Below are 15,346 nucleotides of genomic sequence, written 5' to 3'. Positions count from 1 at the left end.
GGGGCTGTAACCCGATACACATTTATCTGCCGTCGAGCAATTATTGAAGCGTGAAAAGGAACGTCCACTCATTGTTATATACGTTTTGTAATGCGGGCTATGCTCTAAAATATCGCATTTCCTCCCAGCTACCCATATGACGCTAACTATAAACAAAATATTGAGATGCACTACACGCAAGGGTCTATAAATTGTTCATGCTGAATTAAAAAAAAACTATAGGCTAGTAAAACCTACATGAAGAATTAATAAGGAAACAAAATAATTTCGGTTGACTTTAAAAGCGTTATACCGTCGCGTCGATATCCAGAATTGCAAATGTTGCAATGGAATTTAAATAGGAACAAATAACTTTGCAGTAAATAATTGAAAAGCAAGTTGATACAATTTTAATAATTGAAAACGACACGGATTAGTTCCAAAAATGAATTAGTACAAAGCCAATAATATCAATAGAAGATAATAATCGGCCAAGTGCGAGGCAGACTCGCGCACGAAGTGTTCCGTACCATTATAGAGCAAAATTAGGTCAAAAATTGGGTTTAGGTAAGGCCCCTTAATTTTAAATTTTATTTTAATATTATTATTAAATATTAAAGTACACATATAAGTAAGAATTTTGTGAAAAAGTCAAGTACCTACCTGTTGCCACTATTGATATAGAGCAAAAAAGACCAAAAAAATCACGATTGTTGTATGGGAGCCCCCCTTAAATATTTATTTTATTTTATTTTTAGTATTTTTTGTTATAGCGGCAACAGATATACACAATCTGTGAAAATTTCAACTCTCTAGCTATTACAGTTCTTGAGTTACAGCCTGGAGACATACAGACGGACAGACGACGAAGTCTTAGTAATAGGGTCCCGTTTTTACCCTTTGGGTACGGAACCCTAAAAATTAAATAAATAAAAAAACAATTCGCCGAAAAAGAGCTACAAGACAAAAGTCCACACACGAAGGTAGATAATGAATAAAAAAACTTGTTTTTTTCTTGGTCGGAATCAGTGAAATCGTAATAGTGGAAACATGTCGATTCGAATTAGCCCGATCGGACCGAAGCGGTCGTTTACTTTCAATATTTAACCATTATCTGTTAAAAGAGACACAAAAATATCCTATAAAAGGTAGGTAACGACTACTATTTCATTGTGAGCGCTTTTAAGCTTAATGTCTGGCTTTTAGTATTTTAAAACACCTGTGTTATTTATAAGTACTAGATGACGCCCGCAACTCCGTTGCGCCAAAACTCGTTTATCGTGGCGGAACCGTACATTTTTTCGGGATAAAAAGTATCCTATGTCCTTTCCCGGGACTCAAAGTATCTCCATGCCAAATTTCAGCAAAATCGGTCTAGCAGTTTGGGCGTGAAGAGGTAAAAGACAGACAGACAGACAGACACACTTTCGCATTTATAATATTAGTATGGATTTTTTTATAAACCGTTATACTGAATTATAAAGTATTTGCTAATTTCTGTGTAAACTCGTTAATTTATTGTGTGTGTGTATTAAAATATTTTAATGTTTTAACAAATAGCTACTTAATACTAGCTAAATTCTTTTAACTAACGAACTGAATCAGTGTTAAATTTGAAACTGCTTGTATTTCATAAATATTTTAATCTAACTACAATAATTACATCACTGACATGATATTATTATGTTTGTAATTCTAACAGTATTTTCAATATGAATTGATTACAATTTATTTACTAATCTTGTAAAAGCTGAGATTACTTTTCTATATTTTAGTGTGTACTCTACAACATACAGTTAAAAACCGTAGCATAGATAATCTCGTAGCAACGATTCCGTAGAACGGACTGTTTTATAAACGTTAAACTGCGAATAAGAAACTAATAAATCTCCCGATACTAATTAACTAATTAGACAAGACACGGACGGAGAAGTCGGATCGAAAGCCAACGACGCGGAAACCTAATCGGGGATATCGTGAAATCATTGAAAACACATGAGCAAAAAATTAACTAAACTCTACATAGAGAAAGGTCTTTTCACGCTTGATAAATACGAGTATTATAATTTATAACGTTAAACAAATAAAAAAATATTAAGTTACATAGTATGTAGGTAATATTGATTGTAGCTGTAAAAACTTTATTACCATATATTCATTTACCATATTTACGTAATTAAAACTGCCTCTAAGTTGCTTTTGTCGAAGCCAAAACTATGTTTTGAAATTGTCATGAAAAAATGTACAACATTTTTATTTACATCACTAAATTAATGAAATAATAAACCTACTTACACTTACAGCGATAAAGTTAAAGAAAACTTCAACAAGTTATAATTATTCGTACTAGTATTTTTGAGTTACTTTGTGTTTATCAGACACTATCAATCACTCTTATCCAGGAGGCAAACATTTAGGCTGTTGTTTTATATTTTAGACGTTAAAAATCTAGATAGTCCTGAATATTTTCTATTATTATTGAAGATAAGCTTATAACATTTCGGAAGAATCGGCATAACTCGTTATAATAATATCATGATTTAATAAAACTGAAATACAAGAGTGAGTCACATAACCGGCCAACACGCCGTGGCCGAACCGCGTTTCCGCTCATCAAATAAACATATATTAATAATTAACAACGCAAAGCGTCAATACGAGCGAAAAATTAAAATTTACACCTCCCAAAACAACAGTAAAAACGGACATTACATTTTTAAAATCACATTCGGGAAAAACGATATAGGCCTACTGGGTGACGCGGCAGCGCTTCTAAATAAGATTTTTTTTAATCAAACTTTAGCGTTTGTAAAAATTACTATTTAAATATTTAAACCTCGGCCGCTAATTAACAGAGATTTAACCCTTCCGTCGCCGAAGCTCGCTTTATTATTTAGCCCCGAGGAAATATTTGGCGCGTATTAAAATGTGAAAAATTAATGCAGACAACCCCACCGCTGACGAACTCCGCGGCCGGCCACAAGTTAGCCAACACTCATACTTTTTATTACCCAATCAAAATATAAGTGACAATTTTTTAAAAATAAATAATAATATCTATCTATTTTTCCTACAATACTACATGTATTTCAATTTGTAGACATGATTCCACTGATGTATTACAAAAACAAACTGGTAAGGCAAGTAATAGTAGGTACCAAATTTTTTTCTCTACTTTTTTAAGTGTTCTATACATTTTTAAGTTTTAACGAATTTCAATTAAATTTCAGATGTAAAACCTAGGTATAACTGGTTCGTGTTCATGTTATAATATTATCTTGATTAAGAAAAAATAATAATTGTAGAGGCACATTTATGTGGGTTGGTAGAGCCGCCGATATTATCATTTGGACCAGTCTACGTTACTATCAGTAATAATAATAAAAATTAATATTTCTTAATTTAGTATACTGTACCTACTATGATACAATTATAATCAACTAAATAGAAGACGCTAATTATTATATACTTACTTACCTACCTTTTCTACATTAATAGATATATAGATCTATTGAAGTTTTAAGTGTACATAGTTAAAATATTAATTAATATGATAATTATGATTTATTTTAGATAGGTTGTTATGCAATTTAATTCATAATCAATAATAATCATTCATCATACTTACTTGTAACACTAATTAAATAAAAAAAATGTAGAGTCAACATTACACTCATGAAAACATAAAATAAAATAAATAATAACTGGGACTTACAAAATATAACAAGGACAATAGCACTAGTCTCGTGTGAAACATACCTTGCCGTCGTGCAGTCCCGGTAGAGGACGTCGAAGTCCTTGCAGGAGAGTAGCTTGCAGCGGTTGACGCCCGGCTGGATGGCGCCGAGCCCGCGCAGGATCCGCACTTGTTCCACATTGCACACCAGCGGCACTATGTCCAGTCTTTTTAGTTTCGTGTACACCGTGTGCAGCCCCCCGACCAGGTGCTTCAAGAACAGTTCGAAAGCCTGGGGCAGGCAGAGCATCGTGTCGCCCTGAATGATGAACGCGGCCACCTTCTGTCCGCGGTAGTCGACCAGCTTGCACTCGTTGGCGGAGGGGTCGGACGTGGAGATCGGCGGCGGGCTGCCGTACCGCGGCGGGCCGTGGTGGTGCGCGGCCGCCATCAGCTCCAGCGGCGAGTGGTGCATCATCTGCAGGGAGCCCAGCAGGCCGAGCCCCGGCGGCGGCAGCGGCAGGCGCGGCGTCAACATCTGCGGTGGGCTCAGGGCCCGGGCCGGCGACGCCGCTTTCACCCTCGGCGAACCCCCGGAGGACCCGCTGACTTCGCTCGCAGTCGACGCTGAGTCCACGGCGGACTCCATGCTCGATACGTTCTACGCGCGCATTACACACCCGTCGCGCGCGGAGTTTCGCGCAACAATAAATAAAAAGCCGGAGCGAAACGAGGGCGCGGCCGCGTGCGCGCGCCCGCCCCGGGCCGCACGCGCCATTGGTCGCCCGCCTCGCAGACTGCGCCGCGATTGGGCGACGCCGCAGTCGCGATGTCTCCGCCCTTTTTTCCGTTGCGTTACGAACGCGCGAAGAAGCGTTCCTGTTTCTTTTGGGTGCTAAGCGGTGCGGCCGTGCGCCGGGGGTGTACTGATAAGAATGTCACTGGCAATCAATATGAGCCTAGATGCCGCCGCGACGACAGTTTCTACGAGTGCCGTTCGCACTTCCTAATGGTTAATGTGACATAATTAGGAACTTTACCTAAGTTATGACTAATGAGTAATGACATAAATAAAGCTCATTTTAATTAATTTTATTCACCTTTCTATTTAAATTACAGCTTTTATTGTCTCTACTTCTCTACGTAAAAGTTTGTTCCGACAAAAATGAATTCGTAACTAGGTTACGCGTCGCCGCTTAAAATTGTTGTATGGTAGTTGGCTAGGACCCGCGATCGATGTCGGCCGTTATTTGACGCGGAGGTCATGGCCACCAGAGGTTATCAGCTTCGTCGACTTACCTATACACTGTATATAGGAGATACAACCACCGAAATATTGTTCGGCTCTTTTAAACTTTACGCGCTTGTTGTTACACGTAAATTACTATAAACTTTCCTACTTCCAGACTAAATAAATTTTTGTTCTTTTCATTCATGAAATTTCTAACAATAATAATCTCATTCTTGTTTTTAAAATTGAGAATTTGACTTTTTAATATAATGTACCTAATACCTATGTATATTTAATGAAAGCTCTTAAAACATTTGTATATTTAGATACTTACCAAATAATTACTTTTTTCCTAGAAATAGTATATTATTTAATATCTAATTTATAATATTATTGCAATACCGGCTGCGATTTAAAATCGAAATAATGAGTTGATCTAATTTCTACTAATAGACCGACATTAAAAGATGTTGTTTTCACGTAACTCTACACTTTTTTTATATTCTTCTTCAAAGGAAATTACTGAATATAATAAATCAATTATATTTAGTAGGTATTTATCCATAAAAACGATTAATAATAATTATAATATGTGTCAGAGATGTTTGTTTTTAATCTTTGGATTCGACGAAAATCGAATAACTGTAGTTTTGAATTGTTATAACTGCTCTACCTACACACTCATTCAAAATTAAGTTTGAACTATCAAAGTAATTGATTCATAGACATATGGTGGACCTACATAATTTGGTCGGATTACGTCAAGCCCACCCACAATAACGTACGTATGTCTTTTAACTGCCTATTAGTTCAGGTTCCTAGATCCTATTTAGGAAAATCTCGCTTACTAAGCAAAGTTTCCTAACTTGGAACCTAAAAATAACTGATGTTCCAAAACTTAGGTAATTTCTTTAGAAGTTTAGACCCTAGATTGAAATTAAAATATGTTTCTACAGAATCTTACCGGGGTCGAAAGGGGTCGAAAGTATAAAACTTAAAACAATGCTCTCAAGAACTTCACACAATACCACAAACAATTATATTGGTTGTATGCAGATGCAAAGTATCCATACGGTACAAAGAACGCTACATTCGACACTTATACCTACTCTTATAAATAATTTGCACTCAAGTTTTCACATTCAAGACTCATTGAAGGACTACTTTAGTTTTGTTACAAATTATAAGAAGGGGTCTGAATTGCCCTACAATAGTCTAAATATAAAATACTTCTATAGTATACAAAGCTCTCTACATATAAAATATGTAAAGAAATAAAAAAATTGAAACTTAACCAGCACGAGTATGAAAAGCTTATAAAAAGGTTTACTTCATCTTATTTAATAGTTTATATCCTCTTTGATATTTAAGCATCTTTATTTTGTCAAATTTTGTTCTTATATTTTTATTTAAAGTTTTAGAACACATAACGTATTATGGTGGTAGACAGTTAGACCCTACAGTTCTTATATTACAAAAACTGTTTTTGAAGTATGCTGACTCTTCTCTTCTTTTCTGTCCTAGTTAATATTTGTGTGGCAGTAATATTTTCACTAGGTTAAAAGTATATTTTGTGTATTTCATTTAAATACTTTTAAGTCGTGTAAAAATTTTACTTGTGAAATTTAATTAACTAATAAATATCGCCACATTAGAGAAAGGCAATCTCTACATAATATTATGACTTAAGCTTTTAATCTAATGGGAAACTAATGAAGTTTTGCGTAAGTCTCGTTTATAAAAAGACATCAAAAGAATAATATTTTTGATATATTCATATTGTTTAATTCATAATAAAACAAGAATGTAAGGCTCTTAATCAACGAATACTATACTCATTCTTAATCATTTTTATTTTTAACAAAAACCTATTATAATATGCCGTCTAAGAGGGTACGAAACTAATTTCTGATTAATAAAATCAATTCAATAAAAATATTCTTTCATTATATTTACTTAAAATAAATAAACTTTTCCTTATATATTTGAAATACTTCATTATGGGAATGTAGGCTTTGATTTTAAAATACAGCGTCTGTGAAGTGGGAGTGACGACTGACGAGGTAATCGTTCGTTTGTTTGTAGATAATGGGAACTAGAGATTATGTCGCGGATAAAATATTCCACTGTGTGACACAGATTATAATTAAGGCGACGCGATGCCCCGGCCGTGGCTCTACATTTTTCTGAGGTACCTATTATTGAACAAAGGCGTATTGTATAGAACTCTACTTTACATTACACTTTACAATACAGTAAAGTACACCTACATCACAGTTAACATAGTGTTAACTTGAGTTATTATATACAGGGTGTAACAAAACAAAGCGATAATAGTTTAGGGTGTGTATAAGTAGTATAGAGTTCACTGAGAAAATAACAGAGCATTATTAATATTGATGAATTTACCCACAAAACTTACAAAAAGAAGTTACTCTTTTAGCGCTACTACTTTCACAGTTACTCTATACAGGGGACTTATATATATGTATATACTTATATACACCCTAAAGTATTTTCACATTATTTTTATACAACCTGTACCACGGTTTAGGTACTGGCTTATCCAAAATTACTAAATGCACTTTCATAGATGCGTAATTATTTAGTACCTACCCTACATACACGTTTTAATTATAATATTATATTAAATAGTGGCAAAATAACTAAATAAAAAAAATTGATAGAACCGAACAAAAAAGAAAGGCAGCTGGCAGGCATTAAATATGATTGAAGATTAAATCAACGACTGCAAATATGATTGAAGGATGATATAATAATATTATATAATATTATAATGGATATATTCTAAAGAACAAATTAAGAAGGAACGGAAAGGAAGATACTGAAGGACAAGAAAAAGAGAAGGAGAGAAGAATATTCCTTAATGCTTATTAAAAAAATCTTAAATATTTTAATAAACGTTTTTTAAATAATTATTATTTATTACCATTATTTGCAATATGAGTTGAAAAGGAGTGTGGAGTACCCAAAAAAACTTTTCATCTATTGAGTTTCTCAATAGTTTAGTTCTTTAGGCGGATTATAAAACAAAGAAGTTAAAGAAAACTATATGAATGTAAAAAGTATTTTTTTTATCTTACATGTATTCGCCTTAATAACTGTAAGCCTATATCATAAGTTTAATACTAGCCAGGAGAACTAAAGCCATTATGAATTAGTGTTTCGGCAAATAAGATAAGATTGTCCTTTGTTTTTTAATTTCTTAAACGTTGTGTTGTGACAATGCTTATCGGGAAGATATATCATCGACGATAACGTCAAACAACGTACCACCTACTCTGAAATAGGTAGGTAAAGGTAATTAACTAATTATTAACTAGTAAATACCTTTAGATACTTTAATTTAAGTAAATTTTCAGGATCTTATTCTAATGGAAAATATTAATGGTCCATAGCATGACCTCTGGTTCGCACATGAGAATCCTTTCGATCCACTCCAATCCACCTTTCGATCTCTGGATATGGCGTTGACCAATAATGTACCATACGACCTTTTAAATAACTTTTTCCAGACAGTATTTAAAGAGGGGCTTACTCCAATCGAAAAACATTATATTTCCACAAGTGATGCTGAGGCCTTAATTTTTACTGTGCATTTTTTATTCCATGCTTTTTTAAGTAGTAGCGCCTTCGTAAAAACATACTTTTAAAAGGAATCAATTGCTATTTAGTTTTTGCAGGGGTGAAAAATTGGTAATTATATTGTCTACCTACGAATAATAAATTTTTATTTTTCGTAGTTGTCTACATTATTTCGTTTCCTGGAACACCAACAAAATTGAGATTCACCTAAGTGCAGAAAAACTGTGAATAAATGGTGTGTTTAAGGCCATAAATCGGGCTTAACATTGGGAGCTGCAGAGTGCAGGTCCTCGTTAAAGTTTATTTTTGTACGCCGTAACTTACGCGACGGTCACCAGTAATCCTGGCTTCGATATTACGGGTATTCATAGTATACACCTGTAATGGCGTTGTCGTTGCATGTAGAAAACTTTAAAAATGTTTTTAGAAATTGGGGAACAAAGTATATAATAAGTTAACAACACTAACAGCCTAACAGGTCTACTGGAAGAGATTCCAATCGGAATAAGTAGTACATTTGTACTAATGTGTATTCCTAGTTTAAGTCTGTCACTGTAAACAGTTTTTGTGTACATAAATTATTAAATAAATACTTACTTAGTATCAGGGGCGGATCTTGAATTTGTGGGGCCCTGGGCTAATACTGATTAGAGGCCCTACCTAATTACTCAATTAATTGCCATTTTGACAAGAAACTGTTTTCTATAGTGATGTAGGTATATGTAATACTTATATTATGTTAAGTACAGGAAGAAAATAGGAAAACAAAATATTTAATTTATATAAATGGGTTATAAATGGTTATGTTATACTAGACGTTCCGCGCGGCTTCGCCCACGTATATATCGTTGATCAGATGTTTCCCCCTTAAGACGATTGAATGGATACCTATGGACCACAATCGAAGCGATCACATGTCAAAAAAAAGTACATGTAAATTAGATATTTCACAGACAAATTAGTCCACAAAAATAGCCTATGATCATTCACGTGGTCTTATCTGTGCCAAATAACAGAAAAATTGCCGCTCCAGTAGTTCGTGAGATAAGCCCTTTCAAATAATTTCCGTTTTTCCATAATTTCCTCTATTTCTTCGCTCCTATTAGTTTAAGCGTAATACAATGTAGCTTATAGCCTTCCTCGATAAATGGTCTATCCAACACTGAAAGGATTTTTCAAATCGGACCAGTAGTTCCTGAGATTAGCGCGTTTAATTAGACTGGGCTTATTTGAATAAGCCCAGTCCAATAATTTCTCCCCGTTTTTTCCACATTTTCCTCTATTTCTTCGCTCCTATTAGTCCTAACGTGATAAAATATAGCCTTCCTCGATAAATGGGCTAACACTGAAAGAATTTTTCAAATCGGACCAGTAGTTCTTGAGATTGGCGCGTTCAAACTAACAAACAAACTGCAAATTCTTTTACTTGGTCATCGCACTGTAGGTCCTTTGTTAAATCGAAATTTATCGAAAGAACTGATAATTAATGATGAAATTGTTGTCCTGTATTTGTTTTCTATTTACGACATCCTGGAGAAAGAACGCTCTGCTCCCCGTGTATTATATTTCTTTTTGGTTCTGCTTCACAGCTAGTGATCGGCATCGTTAAAAAATCTTTAAGATGGTATAGCTTTGGGAAAACATCAACAAGTTTCTTTTCATAAATCAGCCAAAAAATTTCACTGCAAGAGGTGTAATTAGACTCTGTCTTGGACTGCAGTAAGATTTTAATTAAATGCACTCATTCACTAAAATATGTTCGTCTTCGGCATTTGGATAAGCACCAACCTTATGATCGGTTTTTTTTTAATTCTAGATAATTTTTATTATTGACAATATAGTATATTGTTTTCAGTTCGTTTGGGGGCCCTCTGTATTCGCGGGGCCCTGGGCTGCAGCCCAAAAAGCCTTATAGTAAATCCGCCCCTGCTTAGTATAAGGAATTAACACGTTAGTAACGAATGCAACACATTGAGGACGCCTTAAAAATATTATAAACCTAAAAATCATTTAGATATCTACTACATTTTAAACACAAACGTTGTTAATCGCAGTCACATTCATATTTAAAATGCTTACAAAGATAAAGGAAACTAAAATAATTTAGAAACTTAAAAGGCGAGCGAACAATAATGGAATTATTGCTTTTCCTGTGCCCGTCTCCGTGGCGCAGTAAATAATGCTACACTGGCCGTACACCGAATCGTGCCCACATTTCATGCATTTACTGGCGAACTATGAAATTAAATTTGGGAACATCGCAAGGTAGCTGGTGGCCTGTTTTCGGTAATTTATGACGTTCTAATTAATTTTCCGCATACAGGTGTGCTGATAGACTTCACGGACCCATTAAATCGCAAATGGAACTAGGTTCTGTAAAATTACTATTAAATTAATACAAGTTACAAAGTCACATAACTAAAGAAGGAATAATTGTTTACTAGTAGTTACTTGAAACACATATTTTTCCATGCTATGCCATATATAGTTTCCACGCTCTAGGCCCCTAGGGCAGTTGTTCTTTACCGGTGGTCCGCAGACCATTATTGGTCCCTGAAGGCATTCCAAGTGGTCCTCGAAGCCATCCTTACAATATGTGGAAATTCAAAAGTTAGTAAAGAGTATGCAGTCACAAAAATTACATTAAATTAAAATATTATGTAACTTGTAGACTTTTGCCAAATTAAAAAATGAGTGCTAATTATAAAGTTGTGCTTGTTTTCTTTATCAAACAACCCTTAATTTAGGTAAACCAACTGGTTGGTATCCGGCAAGACAAACATTTGGTAAGATGGTCTCTCATGACTAAAAGGTTAAGAACCACTGCCTTAAGGCCTAGATTCCTTCGAAAAAAAACGATTGATTAAAGTCAAACTATGTTCAAGCAATTTTTAATACATTAATTTCTACATATTCTACCAATTCGCACTTGTTGTATTTATACGTTTTCACCATGTAAATAGCTATAACTATAGTTTCATTACTTCTACAACCGTGCGTAGAGGCAGGAATTAGTTGAGTCCCAAGTGTACTGTTTGTCTGTTTGTGACTCGTTTATGAGGTGTGATACGGCGGCAGTCTTTTGATGTAAAATCACCTCCCTTCAGAAGCGTCGAGCTATATTGACATAGCCGCAAGTGTTATGTTTGAATTTACCATCTGTACGTGCTTATTGCGATTCGAATTGCAGACGAGATAGTTTTGGTGGATGTTTCCCATTGAAACGATAATTTTGTCAACATTAAATACATGATATTGCAATTTCTTAGTTACAATATTACTATTTAGTTTTAAGCAAAACATATTTTTGTAAATAAGGGCGTTTGAAAAAATAAATCTTTCAGTTTATGAGTTTATTGAGATTTGCGTTTCGTGACTGTACTCGGACATATCTCAGAAATTGTATGTCGTGTGTCATGCTATGTACATTATACACTTTTACAGGACCTACTTATTCTTACTGCTCTTGAGCATACAAGTCCAATCTAGATACTTATATTTTTAAAACTTCTTGTAAGTGTTGAATTATTGTTTCGTGATGTTTTTTTTTCATTTAGCAATAAATAGTATGATTCTACGATTCACGATTTTCTACAGGTAAGACGATATACTTTTTTCCGAGATTCCAGAATAAGTGTGAGCCGAGACGTACAAAGGGGTGGGTTATTATTTTTTGCAGTTTTATCACGTTGACGGGCGGCTGGTGTTTTGATTCAGTGAGTGTGTAATGCGGTGTCGCCATTTATTTTGCGCTCTCGGTGCAGGTCTATTCTGCATTCTCTCAGTGACGTCAGTTATTCTCCGCGGCTCTTTGAAGTCAAAGCGCTTTTGAGTGGAGTTTGCTCAGTGACCGCAGTCTTAAGAGCGATACTTTTGCATCCTGAAATGCATAGAAATGCATGCGAGGTAAACAGGCAGAAGCCTGTTTACCTCGCCTGCACTTCAGGATTCTGTTTGTAGTTATTTGCCTAAAACATTTTGACGCCGACCCGATGTTTGCGAGTGCTGTCGTGCTTCCTTGAATTCGAATTGAATTTGAAATTTTAAAATTCGAATAAAACAATTCAAATTCAGTTCGAAATATTTTTTATTTTAAATGTGACGCGTCGACGCAATAAATATGCAAGTTGCAACACTATCCTTCCGCGTTTACTGATAGCGAGCATAGAGCAGGCGAACGCGTAATGGCAATAAGGAATGAATGAAAAATTATCCGCACTCGCGACTATTGACTTTGTACTTATTGACAGGGGCAACCCGCGATCAGGCGACATCGGTTTAGGGCTGCCACAAAACAATGTTATTTTAAATATTTTTTTTTACTCAGAATAATGATGATAACAATATTATTATATTGATGAAAGGTGTTGTTGTTATTAGATTGATAACATTTTCAATGTCATCTATGAGTGCTTCATATCAGAGAAGTTGATTCCTAGGTAGATGGCGGACCTAAGTAACTTGGTCGCGTTAAGTCAAGCCCATCCGACCGATCACAGCTAACATTGAATTGACTAAGCGAATCACATGACGTAGGTCCGTCAACTGCCTAGGAATCAACTTCTCTGATAGTACATCATTTACTGGACTTAACTTATAGATACCAACGAACTATATTTAAGGCTCATGTAGTAAATAATATTTTATAAGTCTTAACTTTGAGGAGTTTGTCTTTTAAGTATGCTGTAATATGATGAATTAAAGGGATGTGTGATGTATTTAATTTTAAATACCGCGTGGTAAATTTTTGGAATTTTGACATACAAACAAAAACCATTAAAACTATTTAACCGACATCCACAAAATTTGATTATGGTGAAGTGGATTGACTGCACTTCACCATAATCTATTTATATAGTACCTGGATGACCGAGCTTTGCTCGGTATAGCAAACACTCATTGACTTCGTGTTACTTAATAACGCCATCTGCTGGTCGTTAAAACAATTAGTTGCTGACAAAATAGTATTATTATTCGCCAATAGATGTCAGGAAGAGTCATATTTTTCAATTTATCGATTATCGACAAATCACGAATAAAAATACATTTTCTGAAAATGATTCCTAGCTAGATCGATTTATCGCCCCCGAAACCCCCTATATACTAAATTTCGTGAAAATCGTTGGAGCCGATTCCGAGATTCCAATTATATATATTTTAAAGATATAAGATATCGGCACTCCCGGAGTATCTCTCTACCTTCCTGACTGACAGCCCTACCATAAGTTTAGGGAATCCATCGAAGTCGGATGTCACGGCGTGACGCGTTTTGAATGTAGCGCCTCCGCGGTCTCATAATAAATAGAATATTTTTATCGTGCCCCCACACTCGCCGCACGCAAATATTGTGCCACGTAATCTGACACCCGGCGCCTTTGTCAGACGCGCCTCCATGATCGACGACCAAGACGGGTGATGCACGCACTAGAGGTGACATATTCTGTTTATAGAAGAATTAACCGAGTTGTATACAATCGTCAATTGAAGCAGTCAATATCTTCAAATCTGCGTTTATAATATAGTCAGGGTTTTAAATTTTTGTGTAGACTCATTAGAATCCTCATCAAGAAAAGTGCTTAAACTTCAAACACAGTAGCTATAGTAAAGAATTAGTAATAACACTAATTCATTAGTATAACTTTCATATTACAGTGGCCATTGCAAATTATTTGATATTGTTTGATATTGATGTAAACCTTCTTGCAAGTTGTTTATAAATTATAATGGAAATATCTGATACAAAAACTCTCGTGACCGAACAAGTTTCGCGCGAGTTAATTTAAACTTCAAACTTTCCACTCACTTGTAAATAGTTTACAACAAAAATTAGACTGTTAAAAATTATAACCACTTGTTGAGAAATAAACTATTATAATAAAAACCTTATACTTTCATGCCCGATATTAATATTTAGGTTCATGTAACTACTAACAAGTAATATAAACAGACATTTTTATGAAAATGTTTTATTTTTCATCAAAATTTTACAAAGAGCTGAGCCTCACATTTCTCAATACGATACTTAAAAATCCACTCAAAAATGGCCGTCGAAATAATTCTACCCCCGGTCACCGCCGCAAAATGTAAAAATTGTTCCCTTGCATATTCCCCGAGTGCCATAAAGTGTGACGTTTATTACGGTCAGATATGCCCGAACCACTATTGATAGGCAAATGAGAGTTTTTTAAAAGAAAAACGATGTCTGCTTTTTATGTGTTATTTGGATAAGATCCTCGAAAATTCGCTATTTGATTCCCGTCCTCGATGGCCCTTGGATTTTAAAATATCGACGGTTTTCGTGAAAGTTGCTGTTTTTACGGACGACAAGTGCGAACCTTGAAAAGATACAGATTTTCCACATTAAATTGAAGGATATGTTAAACGGAAACTTGATTTTACGTGAAACGACGTTGTTAGAGCAGGACGCAGCATTCTCGTTCGATTGTTTGAGTCTCAAAACAGTTTCGTGGTACGTGGTACCTAAAATGACATGAAATACTTAACATGCTGTAATATAAAAGGTTACCGTTTTTTATTGACGATGACACAGACCTTAATAAGAATTAGGATACAGATTTTCCACATTGATTTAAAACGGTAAACTTGATTTTTCTTTAGATTGTCATCAAAAGTTTACAACAGACAAACACATATATATAGAGTGTGTCACTGTGGTGAAGTCATTATGTAAGCCAACAAGGATGTAACTGCTTCTCGACCTTGACTCCATCTCTATTGTATTCAAATTTGGACTCATTACAATGTTTACTTGCGAAGACAATGACACTCTTTACAGTGCATACTAACGCTACGTTTTCTAAATGTTATTTTTTAAATCGTACTCGGTCTTTTTT

General features: G+C 34.9%; 1 protein-coding gene across 6 annotated transcripts in view; it reads right to left on the bottom strand.

The window, feature by feature from the left end:
- The window catches only part of LOC121739772 (dachshund homolog 1), a 135,339-nt gene extending 130,995 nt beyond the window's left edge, over positions 1 to 4,344 (bottom strand). For all 6 annotated transcript variants that reach the window (XM_042132330.1, XM_042132331.1, XM_042132332.1 and 3 more), the window contains exon 1: positions 3,739 to 4,344. In XM_042132330.1, the coding sequence (XP_041988264.1) occupies positions 3,739 to 4,304 (566 nt within the window). In that variant the 5' untranslated portion in view covers positions 4,305 to 4,344. The remainder of the gene's footprint in view (positions 1 to 3,738) is intronic.
- Positions 4,345 to 15,346: the final 11,002 nt, after the last annotated feature.

The sequence above is a fragment of the Aricia agestis genome, chromosome 2 (genome assembly GCF_905147365.1).
Source record: "Aricia agestis chromosome 2, ilAriAges1.1, whole genome shotgun sequence".
NCBI lineage: Eukaryota > Metazoa > Arthropoda > Insecta > Lepidoptera > Lycaenidae > Aricia > Aricia agestis.
The sequence above is the reverse complement of the archived record's forward strand: the minus strand, read 5'-3'. Positions and strand labels throughout refer to the sequence as shown.